We start from the raw sequence: 27,895 nt of genomic DNA, 5'->3' as shown, positions 1-27,895 counted from the left end.
TTTGCCTTTTTAAACAAAAACGTGTGGCATACATTTTTATTAAGTCATAGAAAACTCATTTGTATACAAATTGTGCTACTTTGGGGGAAACTGGAATAATAAACAGCTGAGTAACAAAACAGTGGAAAGATACATCTCACTTTAAGCAGAGACCAAGGGTTGTCACATTTATTTTTTAAAAAATGTTGAAACAATCCACAACAGGTTGTCAGCATTTGCGGAGGATAATCTCTCTCATATAACCTTCGATTCTCTTTGAGGGTGTCTTTCATTACTTTAACTGTAAGTTTAAAAGAAGGTGAACCTGAAGTCTTAATACAAAGCCAATTTCTCTCTCCCTGCCACAGGCTTTCCGAGTACCATAAATGCCAAATTTCAAGAGATGGTCCCTTTTTACAGGACCGATGAAACTTCCTTTCTACAAACAGCAAATGTGTACAATGGTGTGGGGTACATTTCAGAATAAGTTAAATATTAAGACGTACAGTATAGCGGTAACGCCCTATTATTCTTCTATCGTGTAACTTGGAAAGTTCCTCCTAACCTTACACATGTATAAAAGGATGAGGACTGAGGGACCCAGTGATTCTGAAGATACCCAACGGTCAGAGCCACATTCTCTGGATGCTTCGGCCGAGTATTTACAAATGTCCTGCCACGATCACGCCTGCACTCCAACCACAGGGGACTGAAATGACCAGACTCTGAGGTTCACTGAATGGACACAGACAGCGTTCTGAAGTTCAGGCTGACCCTTGATCTGCCCTCCAGAAGAGACCCAGAGGTCACACCGTGACACATCTGCACTCACCCCAACTACTCATGTAACAAACACAAATTAAATATTATCAAAACTATTTTAAATTAAATTGAAGACTGCTATGTTTAAGTGCATGAAATCTTTCCCGCTACCCAGCGGGAACAGACAGCCTTGGTAACATCCTGGTTCCTATGTGCTGGAAGCCCACCTGCTTCCTCTGGGAACTCCTGGAGGTCCACCAGACCTCTGAAGGGGAAAAAAAAATAAAAGCAATTCCTCACTCCACACAGAGGCAAAACAGTCTCAAAAAGTCACTTTCCCAAACCCGAGTCTGGATTTCAGACTCATTAAAAGCAGGAATTGAAAAATGTGATATTTGGGACTGGCTCCTCACCCATGCTGGCAGTCTGCTTCTCCAGGGCGCTCCACTGACCCTTCACACTGCAGGCCTACGTCAAGCTGCCCTAAGGTCCTGGGCCCCATCGTCCATCTGCAGCCCCGGAACAATTCCAGGGAATGTGTAAACAAATGTGGGAAAAACCGTGTTTCTGTGAGTTTTTGTTATGTCAGGGGAAAAAACCCCTTAGACTAAGAAAAATAATAGGAAGGACTGCCCCAAAGTTGACTTCCAACAAGGCCTGTCTTCTGCTCAACCTTGCCACACGAGACTATCAAGTTAACCCAAAGATGTTTTGCCTGGCTTGCCTCAAGGGTGCTAATGAACAAAATTAGAGATCTTTCTTTGGACTATTCCTGAACTGTGGTGAACACTTATCCTAGTGTGCTTGGGCCACCATCATATTACTGTAGATGACTGGGAGAGGAGGCCAGGCTTTTGTGCAGGTTGGGATTCTGGCTGTGTCTGTTTCGACTGCGAACGGATGAGAACATGGTGTTGCAGCCCGGAACTTTACATTTGTGAAGCTGGCGGAGATGCACAGTTTTGTAGTGAGCCCTGAAGGTCCCTTTATTACTGTATGTCTTTTGGCAGAGGTGACACGTTATGGGTAATCCAGAAGGCAAGCTGGCAAGGCTCTGGTCAGCCTTCTCCATGAGGACACAGATGGGGTACTCATCTTCCCCGGGGACAAAGCTCTGCCCATCACAGTTCCCATCACTGTCCTCCATGAGCACGGTGCCCTCCTCACTCGCCCCGTCTGAGTCCCAAGAGGAGTGGCTGCTGCTCTCTGACTTCACACTTGAGGTAGTGCTCAGATCCAAGATGGTGCCCTCACTTGGCGGACCAGAGTTGTAGTTCTCCAGGCCGGCGCTATGGACCTGGGCGATTGGGTAAACCAGACTGCCCATCCGACTCGTTCCCTTGAAGATGACAGATGTCTGGGAGGCTTGCTGAGTGAAAGCCACATCCGGGTAGGTCTCCTTCGCCACATCTTTCAGAAGGTAAGCTGCACGGAAATGGTCTTCGGTGCTCTCCAGTGCTTCTTGGGTCAACACTTTTTGGTGGAGGTTTAGGTTTGAACTGTGTCTACAAGAGTGAAAAGATGGTTAGCAATGGGTTGGGCAGTTGTAAAACCAGTCATTATTCCACGGGGAGACGCTAGGGAGATACCAGAAAAATCTTGTGGCGTGGAAGAATCGACACTAGAGAGAGTGGGATGAAATGCATGTCGGTGGACACTGATCCGGTGCTGTTCAGTTCCTTTCAAAAGGTAGCACTGGTCAGGAAAGCCTATAGTCTAGAAGACGGGAATATGTATTCTTAATTTCTACCATGTGACAGACATATAATTTCCCATACCTCATCTACAGAGAATGGCCAGCTTACTTCAGTTAGCTCAATTCCCCTGGGATACTGGAACCAGGGGATCTCAGAGAGAAATGGTCACAATAAGGAATTAAGCAAAGGACTTTTTACAATGAAACCAAGAATTATATTCCAGTGTGGCAGTAGGAGAGCTACCCCTATGTGTCTAGTGAGCACCTGACACATGGATATGTCATAGACAGAAATAATATTTTGGATACGCTGAATGGAACAAAATACATAATTAATCCTTACTTTACCTGTGTCTCTTTATATTTTATTTTTTTTAAAATTTATTTATTTATTTATTTATTTATTTATGATAGTCACACACACAGAGAGAGAGAGAGGCAGAGACACAGGCAGAGGGAGAAGCAGGCTCCATGCACCGGGAGCCCGATGTGGGATTCGATCCGGGGTCTCCAGGATCGCGCCCTGGGCCAAAGGCAGGCGCTAAACCGCTGCGCCACCCAGGGATCCCTCTCTTTATATTTTAACGTGGCTACTGGAAAATTTAGTTTTCTATATGGCTTGTGTCATGGTTTACAGCATTTGCCCTCACATCACCACAGAAGTGTTATAGGTGAGAAAATCTGGCTACAAATTGTGTGTGAGAGAGACTGAGTGAGAGAGAGCGAGTGAGAATTTAGGTTCAGTTCATATTTGCAACGTTTCACTAGAAACCAGACGGGAGTTTTGCAAATGCAGCACTGAACACACCACCAATCTTCTACCCAATGATTATTCCTCAAGGGCAGATAATGAGTATCCATTATGACATATGCTTCTTGCTCACACAATATCATTTGGATGTAACTTGTAAATCAATGTTGGCCTTGCTCAGAGATCCCCTGCCGACTTCTGACCGGCAAAAATAGCCCTTCCTATAGGAGTACAAGCTTAAAGACAATATAAGAAAATGATTCCCAACAGTGAAGAAACCTCTCGCTATCAGTAAGATGAGATGCATGCTAGGACCATATGGGGGGGGGTGGTTGGTGGTGGGTGGTGGGGAATGGACCCCCACCAAAGTAACTAGAATTGAGTGTTCTCTTCACAACCTCAAAGACACAGTAGGAGGTAGGGCGGGTGGAAATTTAATCTTATTTCATAAAACGTCTCACATTTGCTATTCGACGTGTCTCTTCTAGGCCTTACATTCTTTTTCTGGACATAATCAGAACTGTTCTCCCAGATCACCCACTCTGCAAACAACTCTTATCAACAGCAGCTCTGCCCTGTGATTATGTCAGCGTTCTGGGTGGAAGCGGCAGGTATATGTCGGCAGAAAACCAGACACTAGATTGACACGCAGGTCCCGGCACATAAGAGTGGTTGAAAAAAAAAAAAAGTCAGACAGACAGGTTTCCTGGAACCTTGCAAAGGAAAGTCCCTGTTGCAACAAAGCAAAGCTCTGGGCCCGGGTATCCCATGAACACTGACAGCGAGCCCTTGGCGTCCTCCAGCCTTCTCCTTAAGCCTTGGAGGGTTAGGTGCATTTCCTGGGTGCCACATCCCCTAAAACCAGGGACGACCACAGCTGCAAAACCCTCTGGACCACATGCCAGGCTTCCTGTGTCCAGGACTGCTAATGCCGTGCCTGTTGCCCGTGTGTGTGTATGTGTGTGTGTGTGTGTGAGCGCCCTGAGTCTTCCATCCCTAACCCCACCCCGTCTTGCTCCCCTGTTTCTGCCTCGTTAAGACCAGTGGTTCTCAAAGTGTGGTTTGGCCACCCCTCAAGGTCCCTGAGACGCTTTCAGGGGTGCCCTGAAGTCAAAGCTCATCTCAAAACGATACTAAGACATGATTTGCCTTTTTCACCATCATTCCTTCATGAGCATACCGTGGTTTTCCAGAGGCTACGTGACATGTGGTATTGGAACAGGTCGAATGCAGAAGCCCATGTGAGAAGCCAGCTGTTTTCTGCTAAGCCAGACGTTACAGGGATTTGCAAAAAATGTAAAACAAAGCCACTCTTCTCACAGACTTTTTGTTTTGGAACACGGAGTTATTTTTCATTAAATGTTCCGTATGTTAACATATAATAGGTTTATTATTTCAAATGATGAGATGAATACTAATCTTTTTTCCCAGTTTTAATTCCTAATGCGGTAAACATCAATACTTATAAACCCAAACAGACAAAAGTTCTTGAGGGTCCTGGGGTTTTAAGAATTTGTAAAGGGGTTCTGAGACCAAAATGTCTGAGAGCTGCTGGTTTAGTCATGCCCCTTCCTCCAGGACGCCCTCCCTAACTTCTCAAAGAGTCTAGTCAGGGGCTGCCAGTATGTGCCCATAGCAACCTGTCAGAGTCTCTCTCATTACAGCAGCCACTACATTCAGTCTCTGCTCTTTACTGCTCTGTCTCCCCCACTGGCCTTTGTGAGCAGGGTCTACAGCAACTAACAGAAAGTTCTTAAGTATTTTTTGGCTAAATAAGCATCCAGGGTGCTATCCCAGCCCCTTTCTGAGTGGTGCTAGTGACTGCTGTTGAGAGTCCAGAGGGGAGGATAGCTATCCCAACAACACAGTTCTTATCACTGACCCAGAGACAGGATGGTGGCCCCCAGTCTGTCGACAAAGCTCTTTTAAAAATGGTGCCATATTAATCCGATTCTAGTTAAAAATGCATTCTAAGTTCCAGACCACCAGAATTTGTAGTTTAGATTCAGAATTCAAGATGCTTTCCTGTAGTGGGGGGAGGAGGCTGGTGTCCACAATATACTATGTCCAGAATATAGGAAAATATTAAATACATGAAAAAATAAATAGAAAATGAAGGTATAATATGTTAAATTCAATATGCCTTCTAATTTAGTGCAACATTGTAGGCCACAACACTATCTTAACTGTCAAGGATAATGTGCTCAATAGGACTATCTCTTTTTCAACATCACAGCTTGTCCATGAATAAACCCTCCTTTTGGAAGGATGAAGAAGGATGAGTTTGCAAATCAGGGGATCCTGGTGGTTTGGCTCAATATGCCAGCAACAGAAGCTGGAGTTTTAACCAATATCACTCATGCTCTATCCTCTTTGCTCAACGCGAATATGTTCTTATGAGCCCTATGTAGAAATGTGTATGACAGTCTGTTCATCTCTACCTTCTTAATGAATTTCATCTTAGAGGTTGGACTAAGGTCATGGGGATGCTGAATTGCTTCAAGTCAAGCTTGTTTGAGCAAATGGAACATTTTACTATTCCGTGAACCAGTGCATTTCGTCAGAAAGCTAGTCCTTCCATTAAACCTTCTGGGGTCACCTCTGAGTTATGTGTGTGCTTCCATTCCCAGGCTGGGGTTGTGACTAAGTTCATGAAGAGAGGCACAAGCAAGACAGTAATGCCAATGTTGTGTCCCCAGAGTGATGAGATACACTGTCTGCCTGGGCACTGGGCAAACAGGTTGACGCTGTGTGAGGCTCACCAACAGCTGGCACCCAAACAGTTCTCATCTTTCAACCAACATCACAAACCCTTGAAGCAACATGCTAATAATAAGTGCCTTTGCTCTTATATCTTAATTATTAAAAATTCCCCAACCACGCAGTCATTCTTCCTTTTGAGTATAGCTGGTTAACCAGATATAAGGGAAAAGGTTTCATTTGATGGGCTTCGTATCACAAAATGAAATGTTAGGCAAGTGTTGGGAATCTATGGTGATGATTTAACCTCTCCTTCACATAAGCCTAGTTCACAATTCCTTATTCCAAACCATCTGTGCCAGATGTGTTTCTGAATTCAGAGTGTTTCAGACTTTAGGAAGGCAAATAATGCATAAACTGTAATATTTTGTTCGTGTCCTTGTAATAAATCCATTAGTAGTTCTGCAATGAATATATAATAAAAAACTCACACAAAGGGAGATTTAAGAAAAAAGACAACCCATAGCTTCATGTAATTTTGGGTCGGATTTTGTGGCCAAATGAGTTTAGATTTGGAAGGAAAATTTGAACATGTGCATCTACAGAACGGTGTTTCTCAAACCGTGGATGCCAAGGGCAAGATCACCTGGGAACTCAGAAATGCAGACTCTCAGGCCTCTTCCCAAACCTGATGAAGCAGAAATGCTCTGGGCCGGGCTCAGAAGCATGTGTTTTAACAACCTCCAGGTGACGCAGATGCATGTTAAAGTTTAAGCGTCCCTGCTTTAGAAGCAATGCTTGCCAACAGATGTCTTACCTGTCTCTGCTCCTGCGAGAAGGGAAGGTGGCTTTACAGCCCTCCACCGTGCACACGTGCGTTTCTTTGGCATGCATGTTCTTGTGGTGCATTTTCACACCGCAAGCGTTCTTAAATGTCTTCTTACAGATGTCACACTGGAAGCGATTCTCTTCCTTCTGCCTTCCCAACGTGTGCTGACCCATGTGTTCCAGCCCTTGAGAATCATCGAAACAAGGAAAAGCCATCCCTCTGTTGGACAGAGCACTGAGGAGCCCACCGGCCAGCAGGCGCTGCTGAAGTTTGATGTAGTCAGGAAAGGGGACACATGGCTCTGGCCCAGGTGTGAGCTGAAGCTCACGGCCACCACTCTCGAGCTCCCTGGGCACTGCGGTCACTGCTGCCTTCTGCTCAGCCTCCCTCTCTGAGTGCTGCGTGGCCTGCTCAGGGGTCCTGCAGATGGCTCCGCTCAACTCGATCCCTGATTCTAGGCGGCAGACCCTGTCCCCTGCCGGGAGGGGTCTCCCGGGGCCTCCTGCCTGTGCATGCCGCTCCTCGGGTGGCCTGTCTGACCGAGGACTGCAGGCCTCCGGCTCATCTTCGCTGGCCACCTGCAGGGGCACATCCTCATCTGAGCTGAGAGCATGCCTCTTGTCGTTAATTATTCCCACGGTCTCCTTCTCGATTTTGATGGGCATGCTGGACTTGCGGGATTTCTTCTTGGGAAGGGCCTCAAATGGCCCTTCGCCGGAAACCAGCTGTTCTGGGATTGAAGAGGACAAGAGAGGGAGAGAAGGCAGCCCCCCGGGGGTGTTGGCTAGCTCGGCCGGAGTGGCTGGACTGCGGTAGAAAGGAAGGACCGGCTGCACGGTCTTCAGGTTGGGGAACAGTACTCCATTTTGGCCGATGCTCGGGAAGGCTGGCTGGCCCCCGGTGGCACCGTCCCCCGGAGCAGCGTAGCCTGGCAGAGGCCTGCAGTCCGGAGAGGTCACCGCGAAGCTGGGGCGCTCGTAGCTATCCGAGGCGGCCAGGGTCAGGCTGTTCCTGAGATCCTTGTCCCTGCTGTTTCTGTTCATGGGCATGTGCAGCCGCGGGTTGGGGTTGGCGCTGTGGCGGTTCCGGCTCCGCAGAGAGCTGAACACCATGTTGCACCCCTCAATGGTGCACTTGTGCTTGATCTTCAGGTGGACAGCGTTGTAGTGGATCTTGAGCGTGCCCTTGTCATAGAAGGTCTTCTCACACGCCGTGCAGAATACTCGGCCCTTCTTTGGACCCAGGCTGTTCCTCTCTGACTTCACCTTGGCCTCGGGGGACAACTGTGTCCTCTCAAGCTTGGTGATGATGTTGTATGAACTGGAGTCACTTAAGTGGGAGCTGTCTTCCTTTTTAGTAATCGTGTCTGGACAGTTTAGACATGGCTCCTTTTCAGTCTGAAATGAGGTGGAGCTGGAAGTTAAGAAGCTGCTGCTGGGGAAGGGGCCATGGATTTCCTGTTTGGGGTCCTGACTTTGGTCCTGCGCCTGCTCCAGCACATATTGCTCAGGCAGTGATCCTATCAGCGTGGGAGGCATGGGATTGAAGAACTGGAAAGGCAGCATGAAAGTCATGTTGTTTATGAGGTTCTCAAAGGGGTGCAGGCTGCCGGGGGTGCCCTTGTCCACAGGAGCAGGGAGGCTGGCACTCCTGTGGCTGCAGCTCTCGATGAAAGACCTGATGTCCACGTTCGCTGTGGCCGGTGGGATGATGATGGACTGCTCCTCTTTCTCTTGGATTGCCATGAGCTCAACTATGGACTTGGTCTCTCCAAAACGAAGGAACTGCTGCAGGGTGGCCACCTCTTCCTCACTGGTCATGATGCTCCAGTGATCTAGCACCTTTCCCGATGCATCCTAAAACCCAAACCAGAATCAGAAAGTGCAATTAATTTACTACTCCTGTCCCTCTTTGCTAGAAAGAGTCACATGGTCAGGGCCTCCACTAGCCCCACAGGGCACCTCTGTGCAAAACACCCCCTCTGGACGTGCACAGGGCTTGTAGAGTTTAGCCCCCACTCATGCTAATCTCCTAGGCCAGAAACCCTGTGCAGGAAATAAACCATACAAACGTAAGTGGTGCTCTAAAAGAGAGAAATAAAATATTACTCAAGCCTGAAGGAAATTTGGTGATTATTTTCCATCTTATTTCAAAGCAATTGGTTGTCTTGCATTAGGTGTAATAATTTTCCCTACTAAAATGAAAATATGTATCATCTGTACAACAGTAACTTCTTTATCTAGGAAGTAGAGACGGAGCAGTCAGACCTAGGCAGAGCTCAAGTATTTATTTGCTGCAAGTTTAATAATCTTCCCCTGCAACTAACATCAGAAAACAAATGAACCTGTATTGATCTACTGCCCGTGTTCACAAAGCAGAGCTGTAATTACACTGGAGCGTTGGAGATCTTTCAAACTCTAGCAAGGCCTAACTTTTCCCAAAACTACAATAAATATTTTATCACAGAACATGTATTTGATGGCCTACTGAGATTTTTCACAATGCATGGAAGAGTTTTGAAGATGATGAGGGATGTAACATCATAAATTTTTGATGCACTAGAGGTTCAAGGTAATTGATTCCATATTTTTAATCCTAACACTAGAAAGCAAGATTATTAGGATCATTAAATATTGATCTATGTCATAATGTAAGATCATAATGCTACTCTACATAAAAGGTTGCTTCTAGCTTGCTGGGGGTCCTGCGCCTGAGGTGAGCAAATACGCCTCCACAGAATGATTGTGGGGTTTAGAGTTAGAAAGAAATGGGTTCAAATCCTGGGTCTGACTTTGGCCAGGATTTAGAAGCACTCTGTGCCTCTGGCTTTTTGAGTGGAAAATGGGGAGAATTTACCTGCCCTGTGAGACAAAAGATTAAGTGTTTGTGTTGGTGACATGGCCAACCTGAGTCAAACTGAAGTGTATATTATCAGTCTTAGAAGTCGATTCATCCCGCGTCATTGAAACTTTAACATTTTCAAGTGTAGTGTGAAGGGTGAAAAAAAAAAGTTGTAGCTGCTTCCTACGTCTGAGAAATGATAGAATTCATACCAGGAAACATGTTCTTTGCCTGTGGCTGTGACACATGCGAGGCCTACCCCATGACGTGGACTAGAAGGAGGTAAGACTACTCTGCAAAATAACAAGAAGAACAAGGGGTGAAAGGCACAAAGGAGGGATGCAGAGAACACACGGAGAGGCCAAAGGGGATGCAAGGAGAGAAAATGAGCAGGAGCCGGAACACAGACATATATCCCAGGATGATGGAGCCTGGGAAGGAAGGCCAGGAACAGGGTGGCACGAACTGCAGCTGTCTGTGTGGTTCTGGAACGCTCCTTTCTCACCCCACACCCTCATGAAAACCTGGCACAGACGGTGTCTTGTGTCAGGTGGTGGCCTGCGGATAGCAACACGGAGCAAAGGCTTTCCTGTGGGCGAGCTGGCTTAGTGATGCCCAAATTGGAGAATATGTAAATAAACAGCACATGTCTGGAAGTTTCACAGGTATCTTGAGGAAAGCACTGGATTTTCCCCAGAATGTAAGGTGGGGGGTTTTCAGCCGCTAGAAAAGGATGCCCAGCAACGGCTACAGCAATGGGGTTATAGCAGGCCTACGCACACGCATTTGAGAAGACATTCCAGGACAACGGTGGCCACGCTTCCTGTACCTGCAGCACATATCCCCGGATATAATCCTGCAGGGTCCAGTCCAAGGCGTGGAGGATCTGGAGGACCTCATCTTGCTTCAATACACTGAAGAGCCGGTCCAATAGGATTTTCAGGCGAACAGGGATGGCCTGGGTCCCGTAGAGCATGAGGCTGCTGATATCAAACACCACGTTGGACTGGACAATCTCCACCTGGCTTGTGGGATACACGGGGGGGATCCTCAGCTTGCTCAGGGCTGAAAGATCAAATTGAAGAAATACTCTTCTATTTCTATTTATTTAATTTTTATTTTATTTTATTTTTTTATTTATTTAATTTTTAAAGATCTTATTCACCCATTCATGAGAAACACAAAGAGAGACACAGAGACACAGGCAGAGGGAGAAGCAGGCTCCCTGCAGGAAGCCTGATGTGGGACTCAATTCCAGGACCCCGAGATCATGACCTGAGCCAAAGGCAGATGCTCAAGCACCGAGCCACCCAGGCATCCCAAGAAATTCATTCATTCATTCATTCATTCATTTATTATAAACACACACACACACACACAGAGAGAGAGAGAGAGAGAGAGAGAGAGAGAGGCAGAGGGAGAAGCAGGCCCCATGCAGGGAGCCCGAGGCAGGACTCGATCCCAGGACTCCACTATCATGTCCTGGGCCGAAGGCAGGTGCTGAACTGCTGAGCCACTCAGGGATCCCCAAGAAATACCCTTTTAAAGGATTTTTACTTATCAAAGAAATGCTGCCTAGGCAGCAGGCGAGCACAAGCTCTCAATCATGTGTTCAAACAGAAGAAAAACCCCCAGGAATATGCAAATAATTAACACTCAGGCTATCAGGCTCTACGTTATTCACAGGAACTTCTAAAAATAAGATGGACTGGCCTGAGATCCTTCTTTTCTTCCTTCCCCGGCCCTATGGAGTAAAAAATAGCCCCATATAGGACAGGTGCAAGGAAAAGGCATAAACACAAAGGTGGCAGCTACATAACCAAAAGGCTTAAATCGGAAAGAACGGGGTCTGCTGGTGAAGAACGCAGTCTTGGGGATCTGATGGATCTGGGTTTGTGCCTCTTCCTACATGGCGTCCTAGAGGTCAGGCTTGGCTGGTTAACCACCAAAACCCATGCCATCCAATGCGACAGTCCTCAGCCACACATAGCTAGGTAAATTGATTACATTTTAAATTTTGGATTATTTTTACCTTATTAAATTATTTTCTTTCTTAAATTACTAAAATCAGAAATTCAGTTCTTCAGAGTCACATTTCAAGTACATGGCAGCCACAAGGGCTCGTGTGGGATTACTGGGTTCAGCCAATAAAAATACAGAATGCCCAGCTAAGTGTGAGCATAAATTTCATGTAAACAGTGAATAAATGGGATATATTTATACTAAAAATAATCACTGGGACATACTTGGGCTAAAAAGTTATTTCTTGTTTATCTGAAATTCAAATTTAATTGAGCATTCTGAATTTTGCCTAGCAATCCTGCAGGCTAGTGCACTGACCACACCACATTTTAAAGATTTTATTTATTTATTCATGAGAGACACAAAGAGAGGGGCAGGGACACAGGCAGTGGGAGAAGCAGGCTCCCCATGGGGAGTCCAACATGGGACTCGATCCCAGGACCCAGGATCATGCCCTGAACCTGAGCCGAGGGCAGATGCTCAACTGCTGAATCACCCAGACATCCCAACCACAGGACATTTCTATCACCACAGAAGACAGGATCGAAGTACCAGTTTCTTTTTTTTAAAGATTTATTTATTTATTTATTTATTTATTTATTTATTTATTTATTTATTTATTTATTTATTTGTGTGTGTGTGAGAGAGAGAGAGAGAGAGAGAGAGAGAGAGAGAGAGAGAGAGAGGCAGAGACACAGGAGGAGGGAGAAGCAGGCTCCAAGCCAGGAGCCCGACGCGGGACTTGATCCCGGGACTCCAGGATCGTGCCCTGGGCCAAAGGCAGGCGCTAAATTGCTGAGCCACCCAGGGATCCCTGAAGTACCAGTTTCTACGTCTGCTTAATTGAGCTAAGGCCTCACCTGTCCCGTGGAATTGTTACGATTCAAAATGGGAACGTATATAAAGCTCTTAGCCTGTTAGCTGGCAAGGGCAGGAACACATAAGTGTCATCTGTCATTCTCAGATCATTAAATCCATTCCCCAATTACTCTAAGTTATTCAGAGGGCACAGGAGAGGCTGAGGGAGGAGGAAAAACAAAGTTACCGTGGGCCACCCATCCATGTCTGCACTGCTCACACTGGCGGTGGTTTATCTTTCCCGGTTTGAAGCTTTGGCAACTGCAGTTCAGACTGCAGCTGATAGCCTGCAAAAGAGAACAAGGTCATGCATAGGATGTGAGTGATGTACAGAACCTGGGCTGGGCTTACAAAACAAGATGTGGGCCTCCATGCAGGAACACTCATGGAACACTGTGAGCCCACACTGGGCCATTCTCGGGCGGGGGACACTATTCCCTGGAAAGAAGAGCAGCTGGCCCAGGGCCCTGGGGGGGCAAACACCTCCCACTGCTGCTCAGGGGGTGCGAGCAGGCTGGGGAGCATCACAATGTTTTCTAAGAAAAGAACATGAGTTAGATGGAAATATCTTGTTATTTTTTAAAAATGATTTTATTTATTAAAGAGAGAGAGAGCGAGCGTGTATGCACGAGCAGGGTTGGGGAATGGAGAGAGGCAGAGGGAGAAGCGGACTCCCTGCTAAGCAGGGAGCCTGACCTGAGGCTCTATCACAGGACCCCAGAACCGTGACCTGAGCTGAAGGCAGATGCATCACCCACGGAGCCACCCAGGTGCCCCTTTGCTTGTTATTAAGAGTACAGACAGGATGAGCAGTCACATTTTCACTGACCTCTAAGCTGACCAAAGCAGTCACCCCTGAAAGTTATGCAGGGGCCATCCTGAAACAAGTGAACAAGAGTGATGTGAATGGAGAATTATCCAAATGTGGACGTGGTTATCCCCCAATACATGGTCAAGGCTCAAAATCCACACAGACGGAGGACATGCCGTGGCCAATCCCCCCTGGTTCTACCCACTGGACGCAGTGGCTGCTGAGGCCCAGCCAGGCTGGCAGCCCATGCGCTCACCCAGCTGCATGTTCAAGTTCACACGGCTGAAAGAATCCAGAGAGGTACGTGTCAGCTAAGTTCTGGTATTAAGAACAAAGCTTCCCATATATTTTTGAGATGAATTCCTCCAAAGGGAATACAGAGGTCTGAAGAATGGGATGTATTATTAAAGAGAAAAAGCTCTCACAGGGCTGCATCCACGAGGCTCCTGGGAAGAGCCACTGGGTAGAATCTACACAGTTCAGAAGAGCCCTGAAACTGGTGTGTGTGTGTGTGTGTGTGTGTGTGTGTGTGTGTGTGTGTGTGTGGTTTGGGGTGGGGAACCTCCACCTATCAATTAAAGGATTCTGTGGCCTTGTGTGGGGACAGGGAAGGGGAGACTCTGTCCCGGGACTTGGCAAACTCACTTTAAGAAGTATATAACTAGTCTTCACTTAAAAATCAGTTGCCAATGGGAATGTAAAATGGTGCAGCCACTTTGGAAAACAGTCTGGCAGTTCCTCAAAAAGTTAAACATGGGGCTGTCACATGACACAGCAAATCTGCCCCTAGGTATGTGCCCAAGAGAAATGAAAACATAGGCCCACATAGAAGCTTGTACCTCAAAGTTCATAGCAGCATTATTTATAATTGCCAAAAAATGCAAACAACTCCAATGTCCATCAACCTAGGAGTGGATCAACAAAATGAGGCATACCCATGCAATGGAATATTATTTAGCTGTAAAAAAATGAAGTACTGACACATTGCTACAGTATGCATGAATCTTGAAAACATGCTTAGTGAAATAAACCAAGGACAAAAAGTCACAGGTGGTAGGACTCCATTTACATGAAATGTCAAGAAGAGGCCAATCTACTGAGGCTGGAAGCCAGCTGGCAGTTACCAGTGCTGTGCAGAGTGGGCAGGGATGAGGAAGGATGTTAATGGGTGGCTGTGGGAGCAGAATACTAGTTTTTTTTTGTTTTCATCTTTTTTTTAAAAGATTTATTTATTCATGAGAGACAGAGAGGGAGGCAGAGACACAGGCAGAGGGAGAAGCAGGCTCTCTGTGGGGAGCCCGATGTGGGACTCGATCCCAGTCCTCGATCACACCCTGAGCCAAAGGCAGGTGCTCAACCACTGAGCCACCCAGTGCCCCTGTTTTCATCTTTTTAAAAATAGCTTTAAATTGATACACAATTAAGATATCATGCAATTCACTCAAAGTATCCAACTCAATGATTTTTAGTATATTCACAGAGTTGTACAAATATCATGATCTGGTTTTAGAACATTTCTATCACCTGCAGAAGGAGCCCTGTGTGTAAGTCTATGGTGGACATACGTATTCATTTCTATGTCTTCCTCAGAATGGCATTGCTGGATCATATAGTAATTTTGTTTAACCTGAGAATCTGTCAATGTCAAACAGTTTTTCAAAGTGGCCACACCATTTTGTATCCACACCAGCAATGTAGGAAGGTTCCACTTTCTCCAAATCCCTCCCAACACTTTTGTTCCTGTCTTGAAATAGACATCCTAGGGGGTATGGGGTGGTATCTTACTGTGGTTTTGATGTGCATTTCCTCAATGGCTAATGGTGATCAGCATCTTTTCATGAGCTCATTGGCCATTTACTTGTAGGTCTTCCCTGGGGACATGTCTATGTGGATGCTTTGCTCATTTTTTAATTGGGGTGTTTGTCTCTTAGCATTGAGTTCTAAGAGTTCTTTTTTTAAAAATTTTTTAATTTATTTATGATAGAGAGAGAGAGAGAGAGAGAGAGAGAGGCAGAGACACAGGCAGAGGGAGAAGCAGGCTCCATGCACCGGGAGCCCGACGTGGGATTTGATCCCGGGTCTCCAGGATCGCGCCCTGGGCCAAAGGCAGGCGCTAAACCGCTGCGCCACCCAGGGATCCCCCTAAGAGTTCTTTATATATTCTTAGTACAAGTCCCTTAACAGATGATGATTTGCAAATGTTTTCTCCCGCCCTTGGATTATCTTTTCACTTTCTTCATGTGTCCTTTGAAGCACAGATGTTTTAAATTTTGACCAGAGTTGCTTTTTCAGGTGAAGATGTTCTAAAATTACATAGTAGTGATGGTTGCACAACTGTGAATATAGCGAAACCACTCAGTTATATACTTTATAAGGGTAAATTTTATAGTAAGTAAATTATATCTCAATAGAAATATTACTGAAAAATACTGGTCCACTACACACCTATTAGAATGGCCAAAGTCCAGAACACTGACGACACCAAATGCTCATGAGGAGAGCATTAGAGACTCTCACTCACTACTGGTGGGGAGGCAAAATGGTGCAGCCACTCTGGAAGACACTTTGGTGGTTTCTTACAAAACTAAACATACTCTTACAGTATGACCCAGCAATCATGTTCCTTGGTATTTACCCAAAGGAGCTGAAAATGCTTGTCCACACGAAAACCTGCACAGAGATGTTTAAAGCAGTTTTATACATGACTGCCAAAACTTGGAAGCAACCAAGATGCCCTTTAGTGGGTGCATGGATAAATACACCGTGGTCTATCCAGACACTGGACTACTACCCAGCACTAAAGACATGAAGAGACATGGAGGAAACTTACACGCATATTACTAAGTGAAAGAAGCCAATCTGAAAAGGCCACACACTGTATGATTACAACTATATGACCCTCTGGAAAAGGCAAAACTATGGCGGCAGTAAAAAGATCAGTGCTTGCCAGAGATGACATAGAACATGGAGAATTTTTAGGGCAGTGAAAATACTCTGTATGATGCTATAATGATGGATACATGTCATTATACATTCCAAACCCATCGGATAGATGGCATCAAGAGTGATTTCTAACGTAAACCATGGACTTTAGGTGATGATGACACATCCGTGTGGGCTCATCAGCTATCACAGATGTACCCTCTAGTGGGGGATGTGGATAATGGGGTGGCTATGCATGTGTCAAGGCAGGATGTATATGGGCAATCTCTGCTTTCGATTTTGTTGTGAATCCAAAAGTGTTCTAAAAAATAAAGTCTTAAAAAAATCAGTGACCTTGCTTCAATAGAGGTTAAAATCTACCTGAATTGATAGCTGTGACTCCTTCTGGATCACAATGGGCCTGAATGGAGCAGCTGGGCAAGATTTTCAGGTAAAGGAACAGGGCTCCTCATAAATGAGGTATGCAGCAGATAGTAACAGTGTTACCAGATCCCTTCAGGAAGGATCACAAAACAGAAAAGAGCAAACGTGTATCAGAAAGCAGAAGGTGTGTTTGCTCAGCCATAGGATATCCTACAAAGAGCTCCCTGTGATTACAACATCTTCTTACTGTAATAATGCGTGCACTCTCATTTGGGGTGATATCATCCCAATGGGGTGAAAACTAGTTCTTGGGGGAGGTGAAAAAATATTCTTTTTATGTATAAAATGCAGATACACACACGTGAACAGAAACACAATATATGGTACCATACTAAAAATCTCACTGTGGGAGGCACAATTGAGGGAAAATTTCTAGTCTCCTAATGAGGAAAAGATTGAGAAATACTGCGCCAGAAATTATAGAGACTTTGGTTATAAAGGTTCTACTCCTATATACATATACAAATATATTAAATACATGAAAATACACATCTATATTTCTACACACATAATGATATAGTTCTCTTGAATGGAAGGACAAAAATTAGTTTAATTTCTATTACACCTGGTCCCAATGAGAATGTTAAAGGCAGCCTTCGCCTTGTTTGTAGCACACCTAACATGCTGTCCAGATTCCCAAACATCCCTGAGACTCTCCACGCCAGCTGACCGAGGGACCAGCTATATGCATTCTCAACAGCTACCAGCATACTCCATACTCAGCCTCTGCAATATTTCACAACCTACATTCTTGTAAATATGACTGTTTTAAAGGAAATTTTTAAAAGAGAAAAAATTCTTTGGATCATGTTCTCCAAGATGCTGTTCGTTGTTTGGGAGCAAGACGTTGGAATCATTCAGAGTAAATTCACATTCATTTATTCAGAAAATAGGACCTGCTTCAATCAGAGAGAGATGTCCTTAAGCACATACTTCCTCCTTTCCTGAAGATTTTGCTTAAAAGGCTCTTGCTTGGGCAAAGCCCCAGGAAGCTCTGGGTGATTCCATCTCAGGCCCAGCAAAATGAAACCACACAGGGTACAGTCCCAAGCACATTTCATAGCCTAGGATTGAAACTTGCTTTTTCTGTATCTCTTGATACCTGACTCAGGCTTCTTCAACTCCAGGATTATTGACATTTTGAGTCACATAATTCTTTGTGGCGGCTGTCCTGTGCATTGTAGGATGACTAACAGCATCCCTGGTCTCTACCCACCAGATACCACAGAAACATCTCTCTCTCTTCCAGTTTTGAAAACCAAAAATCTCCCCAGACGTTCCAAGTGCCTGTGGGGTAAGACCGTCTCAAGTTGAGACCACTGACCGAAACTGACTATGCAGCTTTAGCAGCTTCTAGTTTGGGGACAGAATTTTAAGCAGCTTTATCTATAAATTCAATGTATGAATGCTGTTTTAAAAGAAATATTCACATGGCTCTATATGAACCTATTTGAATAAGGCTTAATAAAGCTCATTAAACATCCATGGAAATAAATCTCAGAGGAATTATTTATGAGCTAAAAAAGCTAATTACAGTGCCTTAGAAAACTTCCAATATTAAGGCCCTTGAGTTTTTCCACCCATATCAGAATTCCACGATGTGGTAAAAATTATAGCACCATTATCTAAAGACAAATTAAAACTTCTAAAATGAAATCAAACCAAAAAATTCTAATTACAGGACGAAAAGTACTCATGCAAATCAATATGGAAAACTCTTAAAACTTACATCCTTTCCTCTGGAATCCTAATACTTCTTCCATTCTTTAGAAACATAAAGCAGATGTTTACAACATTCTGAACTCATCAAGACATGATTATTGCTTTTTACGCACTCATTTTAATCAGACTATTTCCGAATTGTTATTAGTCACTTTGATGTGCTACGAATCAACATTCAAAATTCTGGTTTGATCATCTGTTCCTTCATCCATCCAGAAATTACTGACACACCTAGTATGTGCCAGAGGAGTCTGTTATTTGCAGTCTTCAGCCGGAAAGTTATGACCTCGTTTTTAGGTAGGTTTGAGGGTCCAATCTCCGGTACACGCAGGTATTTTCCTACCACTGAGGATAATAAATTCAGGGGGGTAGGCTTAGGGATTGAATGGAAGGTGAGGGAAAAAAGTTATAAGAAGACCTCCAGGGTTTTCCAGGTTCATGGCGTTGATGCTTTGAGAGGAGCAGTTTGTGAACTGGCTCAGATACAAAACTGACGTGCGTGTTCGCTGGACCGCTCTGTACTCTCAGGTGACTTAGTCTGTCCTGCCCCACACGGCAGCCACCAGCCACATGTGGCTAGTTAAATTTAAATTAGTAAGAATAAAACAATTAAAAGTTCAATTCTGGGGCTCCTGAGTGGCTCAGCTGGTGAAGCATCTGCCTTCAGCTCAGGTCATGATCCCAGGGTCTGGATCAAATCCTGCATCGGGCTCCCTGCTCAGCAGGGGGATCGGCTTCTCTCTCTCTCCCTCACCCCACTCACACACTCTCTGTCTCCAATAAATAAATAAATAAATAAATAAATAGTTCAATTCTTTGGTCACAGCAGCCACCTTTCAAGTGCTCAGCAGGTATGTGTGGTTTTGTGGCTACAGTACCAGATGGCTGGAGATAAAGAACACTCTCACCATCCCAGAAAGTTCTACTGGACACTTCAGAGCCCAATGGTGAGAGGAGATATTCTTCCAGAATCTGCCCTGCCACGTGGTGGTGAGACTTCACAGGTGTTCTTGTCTCACGCTTACCACGTGGCTGGGAGGAGGGCATTCTTTTCAGGAAACAGACTTATGGAAGATTAGTAATGTTCCCAAAGTCACACGGTTGGTGTGCTTTCCTGAGCACTTAATTGGGTGTGAGCTACTGCACGGAGCATGCCCCTACATGGTCTCATTTCTTCATCACCGCCTCCCTGGGAGGGAGGGCATTACCATCCCCATTTTATGGATGAGGAAACTAAGGAACTCACGGCTGTCAGGGCAGTCTCCAATTTGGGTACTAGAGAGAGGTTATATCTTGAAATATCAGTATTTGGCGCTAACACTTAAGGTTTCATTTAATTCTTGCAAACTCTGAGTCAGGCATCATCATCCATGTTCTGCAGATCAGGACATTAAAGTTTCACACTGTAAAGAAACTTCATTTATAATAAATGAATAAATGTTACTGAACTTTAATGAGCCAGGCACTGTTCTACACTCTGGGGGTTAAGGTGTTTAACACCACCAATGAGGTCCCTCATTGGTCCAGGTGCTTACAATCTAGAGGAGACAGAGAATAAACAATAAGCAGTATCAGGGCAGCCTGGGTGGCTTAGAGGTTTAGCGCTGCCTTCGGTTCAGGGTGTGATTCTGGAGTCCCGGAATCGAGGCTCCCTGCATGGGGCCTGCTTCTCCCTCTGCCTGCGTCTCTGCCTCTCTATCTCTGTGTCTCTCATGAATAAATAAAATCTTAAAAAAATAGGCAGTATCAGTTCAGAGTTAGTGGTGCTATGGATACACTAAACAGAAAGCTAAGCTAGCAATTTTACTTGGTGGCATGGAGGGGTAGGGGCCTAAGTGAGTGCCTCTTAGATGAGATCATCACTGAAGATTTTTGAAGAGGTGACATTTGAACTGAATCCAAGGGACACCAAGGAGCCAGTGAAAAACTGGAGAGGGAGGAAGTGTCTTAGGGTAGAGGGCACAGTCAGTGCAAAGGCCCTTAGGCAGAAGAGAGGCTGAGTGCTCAGGGAAGAAAGAGCCAGTCTAGATAGTGACTTAATGAGGTTAAAGGCAGAAAATGGGAGTCTGAGAGGCAGCACAGAGCATTCTGCGTGGGATCTTGGGGGGGCAGACCAAGGAGTCTGGATTTTGTTCTAAGTAATTCTTTATAAAAAGATATGAAATGCATTTGATTTGCCTGTGTTAAAATATTACCTCTGGATGCAGAAGTGGGGAGCCTGTGCTCGCTGCCCCTTACCACAGGGAACATCTTTCTCTGGGATGCAGTAAAACCTACAACTGGTTTCAGGTGACTTAGCTCTGACTTCCCATTAAAACTTCAGATCCATGCCTTGGAACCTTTGCCTAACAAGGCTGATTCTGCAACCGTTTCTGCCGACCTCAGAGGCCTATTAGCCATATTAACGAGGATACACAGGAGCCGAAAAGACCACTCGGTACGATTAGGAGTGTTGTGACAAGGCCCACAACAAGGCTCAACAAGGCCCACAACAAGGCTCGCAGGTGGTCTGATTCTACAGAGACAGAGCTACTAAAAATACCTATCACAGAAACTCAACAAACGTTGCCACACAAGGAATCAGTCCTAAAAGAGCCCACTGAACCCCCCAACCAGCACACAGCAGCTAGCAGGCGGTCTGATACTCTGTAGGCGCCTCTGCTAGGATGAACTGGAGAAGACTGAATGAATGAATGAGGCAGCGGCACCGTGCTCACTAATTATAGATGCCCACCCAACAGCCTTTCACCTGATCTTCCTTTCTGAGTCTCTGTGGGTGACCAGGTGACTAAGTACTGGCCAGTGGTATACAAGTGGAAGTTGCTAGGTGGAGCTTTACAGAAAGCTCCTTGTAAATGGGAGTTGACTCAGCTGAGAGACTTCTTTGCTTGTCCTCCTCCTTCCTTCTTGGAACAAGAACGTGATGGCTGGACTTGAGATTCCATTTTGTGACCACAAGGCAACTCAGGTCACGCCCTAAGGAAGGCTGCACAAAAAGGATGATGACTGTTAGTTAGGAGCTTTGCTAGCAGCCAAATGTATTTCTGAATTTACATACTGATTGTCCTGCTGGCTGTGGAGAGGGCCATGTGAAGATCATGTGAAAAGTGGCTAGCAGAAATCCACCAAGGCCATGTTTACAGTCTGAAGTCATCTCTTCAGTCAGAGTCTACGGCGGTGCCAGATTCTCAGTGGTAAGAATTCTAATTCCCTAACAAAATCAAAGGACCCAATCTGCTAAATCACTTTTTAAGTCACCAACTATAGCATAAAATGGCTTCAAGTGTTTCCAAGTTATATTTTTAAGTGTGGATACAGACAATCCTTAGTATGTTCGAGTCTTGGGAGGCTGTAGTGCAAATTGATAACTGCCACTCAGGATCTATAATACGCAATGTCTTCTAAGGCACCAGACCACCCTCAACTTGTGGGGTGAGGACCTGGTTTCTCCCGCAGTGAAGTTGTCACCCCATTCTCACTGCGGGGCCAGCCTTCGTGGTTCAGGACACCACATCTTTCAAGGGTGGGAGGGCTCTACCAAACTGCTCTTCAGGCCGCTTAGTATCTACCTCTTACACACTTTTTCTAACTTCTTCTTTTGTGAGACTTGGCTTTTTTTTTTTTTTGCTCCCTACCTTCTGTTCTCTCATTTTTCTGTGACTTCTTTCCATTTTTAAGTTTTCCTTACATATACGAATCCACAGAGGCACAGCAGCTAGGATTCTGAAAATAGTATCCCCCTTTGCCAGACAGGCAACAAGGCCAGTGGGGAAAGAGAGAAGGGAAAGACCATGAGGGCCTCCTAGGGGAGGCAGCAGGTGGCACTGCAGTGAAGGCTGCCTAGAGAGAGACACACAACCAGACGACCAGACATTTGTCTCCAGCCATCCTCCTCTGCGAGCTGTTCAACAAAAACGATTTGTTCTTTAACAAATCGCTTTTGTTGTTGTTGGTTTTATTTGTTTTTAAAGCATCTACTATGTTCTGGTAATTGTAGGGTGCTTCCTGGGGATACAAAGACCAGGAACTCCTGGTGTCTGCCCTAGGGAAGCACGCGTGTCTTCACTGGGGGAAGAAAGCCATACAGCTCGACTGGTCAAGAAAAGCAGAGCAGAGAATATGGCTCGTCAAAAATCAGTGTGAGTCATTCACTATAATAAAATCTAGCAATTCAAAAGATACTAAAAACAAAGGAAAGGCTCACTGGCCACCTTTAAGGAATGCTAGGGAGACAATGAACTGTTCCCCAAACTCGCTAGCAGAGGGAAAGAATCAAGTATATATCTTTTTTTTATACAAACTGGACTTCAGGGTAACCAAACCATGGATGAGACAGAGATTCCCTTTACAGGAGTGTCCAGTGAATAAATGAAGAATTAGAATACCACTACTCCACAAGCCCTAACGTGAAAGGTGATGGTCAGGTCATCTGCCTCTGGATGGAAAGGTATGTACTACTACGGATGCTGTGTTCTTGTGGAAAACATTAAAATCTGAAATAGATCAAGCCCCTCAGTCAACTCCCAGGGACCAAGGCATAGCCACAATGTCAACAATACCAGAGGGAAGCGATCACTGATCTAGGCTGGGGGGCATTCTACAGAACAAATGGCCCAGATTTTTTCATAAAAAAACTGCAAGGAGAAAAGTGTAAACCAATAGATTAAGAGACATGCTGTAGGGACCTTACGTGGATCTTGATTTGGACACATCAATGGTTAAAAAAGGCTTACCAGATAATCAAGGGTATTGAGGAACACGGGGCAAGATGGGCGTGGGCTGTCCAGATGTGCAGCCAGAAGTCTTTCTGCTGGCTTCATGGAACCATCAGGATTCCCAACAACAGGCAGACACCCTTTACCAGGAGCACAGTTGAAAAAAGGGACCCGGAAAGCCTCTCAAACCAGGTAGGCATAATTTGTGATACAAAAACAACACTAGAGAATGAACAGAATCTGCTTTCTCACTGCAGGCATGGGGATGAAAAGAGAGGCCAAAAAAGAATGAAAGCACGGAGAAGGGTCTGGCAGAGGAGGGGCAGGTGGGAGGTAGAACTCAGGGCACAGATGTTCGGCCAAGTCTACCTGTGAGTAGAAAGTACGCGTGACACCCTTGCCTCGTTCTCTTGTTGCTCAGTTCAAAGAGGATGGTGGAGAAAATACTTGTTCTTTTGATCTCTATAAATCAAAGTAGAAACTCTGTGCCAAAATAATTTAACAGCTGTGCCCTTTTTTTTCTTAAAACGATTAGTTCTGAAAATGGAAAACACAAAAAGTAAAAAATATCCAAATGGTACCTTACGAACCAAACCAAATACTTCTTCACTAAAAAAAAAAAAAAAAAAAAAAACTAAAAGCAACAAAAAACTATACGAAAGTATAAATGATATGGACACATGTTTTTTTCTCCTTTTATAACTTAAATTTGGGAGGATCTCAGAGGCAATCTTTAGAAACTTTTGATAACAAAAAACGGAGGGACGTTTGAATGCAACAAAGTCAGCTCTGGGGCCGTGGTGGGGGTGGGGGCACCAAAAACCAACCCACAAAAAAGACATTTATACTTTAGGATAATTTTAACTATGGTGGCTAGTTACACGAGCAGTGCAACTTTGCCTCTGCTGCTGCTGCGGCAAGATAATGATGAAACTGTGAACACTTCTAAGTAAAATTTTGCAGATATTTTTTAAAGGACTTAATGAGAGCAAAGTTTCAAGAACTAAGGGTAAAGAAAAAAAAAGCAACCCTAGATTTTCAAAATGAAGTTTTTAAAAAAGACCAGAGTTAGCAAATTACGCCATCCTGATCACTGTCTTGAAATCCAGCATAGTGTAGTGTATCACGAAACGTTCGAGTTGTCCGTATAAAAATTTTACCTTTGTCATAAATAATGCAACTACAGTCAGAGGGCTACAGAACAGAGACGATGCTTCTGGAAGCTGGTATGTAGGGCTGGGAAATAATTCTGATGTTTGTTTGAGTGGAAAGATCATACAAGTAATCTGTAAGAGGAGACAAATGAATGTAACCATATGCAAGAAAAAGCTAGCAGCCTGAATTAAAGTTGTCCTTAACTAAGACAACTATTCCCTGCCACATTAGCTGAGTGAAATTATCATTCCCCCAAGGCAAACTTCTATGATTCGTTTAGCTGGTTTATAACAACGAGCCCAAGCGTGGCCGAGAATGAGAGAGCCCTTCTGCCTACTACAATCTACGAAGTTTGAGAAGTCTCTAAATCAGACCATGGCAAAGCAAGGTCTGCTCTTTGTTTTGATCTACTCTTTTCTGGATAAAATACGCAAGTGGCCATGCAGAGAAAGGGGGCTATCCTGGAAACATAGAATTTCCAGAATCAGGGAAGAGGGCTTCAAAGGATGACAAGATAAGAGGAAATAACATTCTCAGGTGGAAACCAATTTAAAAGAAAAAAAAAAAACCCACAAAACTTTCCAGATGTCTCTTCTGCGCCGAACCCAGTTATCTTTAACATCTCTCAGATAAGGCATCAAAAATAAAATAGGTAAATAAATAAATATAATAAAAAAATCTGTAGTAGGATATTCAGAAAAAGGTAACTAAAAAAAAAAATCATTGGATCTCTAAATCTTGATCCAAAAAAAAAAAAAAAAGTGGCTCAGCAGTGAGATTTCAACTCACCTGGGGTATTTCTAGTTCTTTTTAAACAGGGCTGTTCCTGACAAAAGTAACTCCCTCTAAATGACATCTGTAGAGGTGAAAATTCACCCTGGAATAAAGCACGCTCCTCCTGCAAGTAATTTACCTTGTGGAACCTTCGGGGCAACTCTTTTAATGACCACTGTCAAAATAACTTCTAAAGCCATACACAGAGGCTAAAAGACACTACTGCTCCTCACCCCGTATGCTGTGCTTTAATTTTACCAACAAACTAAACTTTTAAAATGTTTATATTTATCCTTAGGCATCCATAAATGATAATAGTATGCATAAAAAACGATGATTATTTGTTCCATAGGGAAACCTGTACAGCTTTTCTCAACCAATGGGGTGGATCAACCTTCTTTCTACACGGATGGTTCTGAGATACAGAATAAGAGCCTGGGACGGAGGCCTCACTGCTTCAGGAGAGAGATGTAAAAAATGAACAAATAAATAAAAACAACACTCCACGCAAACTGTGCACTTCCACAGGAATTATTCTCATGCTGGTTAATATTTCTAATGTGACTTATAACCAGAGCAAACAGATGTTTGTTCCTCATCCTAGCGAACACCAAGGACCAAATAACCCTTCCCAGCTCATCACTTTCTGACCCGAGGACGGGCGTGTGGCTAAATCCTGACGGTTCTTGATGGAATAGCATGTACAGGGACACATGATTTTCCAAATTAAGTTATGTAGATGTCTGAACATAATTATGAGTTCCCAGAGCACGAGCAGCACTTTTGCCCAGAGAAGAGCTTACCCGCCAACCTTCCTCGGCATTGAGCTACAACACGAACACGGTCAAACCAACAGTTGAGTTGAAATCCTAATGCTTTCCTGGTGAAATTAAATTTAGCAAAGCTATCAGATGAGAAATTAAACAATGACTCACGTCTTATTCTTCTAGGTCTGCCAGAAAGGATAAAGCTATTTATCAAGATTTATCAGAGCAAACATGATGGTGATCTTTTCACACTCATTGAAAACAAAAATCAAATCCTGGACAACCAGGCATATCTGAGGTCATGTCGTTCCACATGACACACGGAAATTTTATTTTGACCTATTCCATTTTTAATGAGGTCTTTATAATATACAGCAATGGATTTGGGAAGGGACAATTGAGAAACCAGTATATTTATCATGGAGCAAAACTTTTAGCGCATAAACATGTAGTTGCGAGCTAAGAGTCTAAGGGATCTTATGAAAAGGTTCCGGGAACTTGGATAGCAAATTAAAACGATAAACGAGGAACGAAAAGGGGCCAGAAAGAAAGGGAAAAGGTGATCTGCCAAATGCTGTTTTTCAATTTGCTTACTGTCAAGCCAAAATCTTTGTCACTTTGATGAGAATGGATCAAAAAAAAATTGTTGCTAGGTCTGCGGTACGGCTCAAAGCTGCAGGAACGCACGCCCGCGCGCGCAGCACACACACACACACTCACTCACACTCACTCTCGCACTGACAGGGATTCCCAGGACACCAGTGGGGCCTCTTTCAGGCCCGTTAAGTGTTAACAGCAGAGGCCTGGCTGCGACCAGGCGTCTGGCCCGATTTAAATGCCCTGTCTTCAGAGAACTGCGGTGAACATGGCCATAAAACGAGGGGACATGACTGAACCTTAGAGTGCCTGACCCCCCCCTCCCCAACACACACAATTTTACTCCTACAATTAAGGCTGCTAGTTGGCATTCCACTGAACTGTCAAACTGCGACCGGTGGCAGCCCCACAGCCACAAAGAAATGCCTTAAATGAGAAGAGCATGTTTCTACACCGCATTTGAGAAAGTTTGGCTCCGAGCTATGCGCTGATTAATATCAGATCTCCTCCTTCCCTCGCCTCTCCACAATCTTGTCACATCTGGCTGACAACTCCGGAGGGGCTGATGCAAAGCCAGGCGGCCGGCGGGGCTGGGGTCTGGCGGGCGCGCCCCCCTTCACCTTCCCCTAAACCCCCGGGAGCCGACCCCGCGCGGCCCCCCGCCCGTCCCGCCCGAGGCCCGTCGGCGACCCTGGGGGCGCCGCGCACCGGCGGGTCGAGGAGCCCCGCGGAAGGGCTGGCGGCGGCGCGGGCCGGCTTCCGCCCGCAGGCTCTGCAGCCCCGGCCCGGTCCGCGCGCTCGCCCGCGGCGCCCGCGCCCGCGCCCTCGCGTCCCTGGGCTCTCGCGGCCGGCAGTGCGCACGGCGCTCCGCAGCGCTTCGCCGAGGACCCGGCGCCCCGGGCCCGGCGTGCGCCCGTCTCCGCGCCTCTCGGGTGCCTGGAGGTGACCGCGCGCCCAGAACTCTCCAGAAACAGAATCCGGGGAGAGCCGGCCAGCCGCGACCAGCAGCTGCTCAGGCCCGTGCGGAGCACCTCGGACGAGCCCCGGAGGCGCTGCGGGGGAGGCGCGCCAGTCCCTCGTGCCGCCCGGACCCCGCGCCTCCGACGCGCCCCGGCCGCCCCGGGGGCGCCGGGAACCCGCCTCGTCCGCGCGCGCGTCCGCAGCTCGGGCCGTCGGGCGGCCACGGGTCCCGGCGCCCCGAGACGCTCCCGCAGGCCGGGCCCGGGGAAGGGCCGCCCCGCCGCGCAGGTGGCCCCGCGAGGTGGCCCCGGGCGCGCACCCGGTGCCCACGGAGCCCGGCCGAGGGGCGCCCCGGGCCAGCACCCCGCGCCCCGCCCCGCGCGCAGAGGGGGCCGCCCGTCCCGGGGTGTTGGGGGTGGGGAGAGCCGCGCTTACCTCGGCCATCCTGCGGCCGCTGCGGCGCCCGGGCTACCGGCGCGTGTCCCCGGCCCGGGCCGCCCCGCGTCCGCCCCGGCTCGGCGGGCGCCGCCGCATCCAAGCTTCGACCGTCGGGGCCGCTGCGGCCAAGTGGGCGGCTCCCCGGGCGCCCG

General features: G+C 46.0%; 1 protein-coding gene across 3 annotated transcripts; it reads right to left on the bottom strand.

Annotated features, from left to right (window-relative positions):
- BNC1 (basonuclin 1) lies at positions 1 to 27,895 on the bottom strand. Of its 3 annotated transcripts, none has more exons than XM_055326345.1 (5): positions 27,741 to 27,895; positions 12,626 to 12,725; positions 10,388 to 10,623; positions 6,706 to 8,573; positions 1 to 2,246 (listed from the first exon to the last, which is right to left on the bottom strand). In XM_055326345.1, exons 1-5 carry the CDS (start codon positions 27,747 to 27,749, stop codon positions 1,562 to 1,564), a joined length of 2,898 nt encoding a protein of 965 aa, XP_055182320.1. In that variant the 5' UTR covers positions 27,750 to 27,895; the 3' UTR covers positions 1 to 1,561. The 3 variants fall into 3 exon arrangements, with proteins under 3 accessions (XP_055182320.1, XP_055182322.1, XP_055182321.1); XM_055326347.1 differs by lacking the exon at positions 27,741 to 27,895 and adding an exon at positions 26,727 to 26,946; XM_055326346.1 differs by lacking the exons at positions 12,626 to 12,725; positions 27,741 to 27,895 and having other exon boundaries at positions 10,339 to 10,597.

This window comes from Nyctereutes procyonoides, unplaced genomic scaffold (assembly GCF_905146905.1).
Source record: "Nyctereutes procyonoides isolate TBG_1078 unplaced genomic scaffold, NYPRO_anot_genome, whole genome shotgun sequence".
Taxonomy (NCBI): Eukaryota; Metazoa; Chordata; class Mammalia; order Carnivora; family Canidae; genus Nyctereutes; species Nyctereutes procyonoides.
This window is presented reverse-complemented; position numbering and strand designations above follow the sequence as displayed.

Bases quoted from the DNA above. Each gene is read 5' to 3' on its own strand.
- BNC1 (XM_055326347.1), bottom strand. From the start codon at position 26,804: ATGCGGTGTAGAAACATGCTCTTCTCATTTAAGGCATTTCTTTGTGGC. The intron at 8,574-10,387 runs GTACAGGAAGCG...TTTGGGTTTTAG, and splicing joins TCCGGGGATATGTGCTGCAG to GATGCATCGGGAAAGGTGCT. The intron at 2,247-6,705 runs GTAAGACATCTG...TCACTCTTGTAG, and splicing joins TCTCGCAGGAGCAGAGACAG to ACACAGTTCAAACCTAAACC.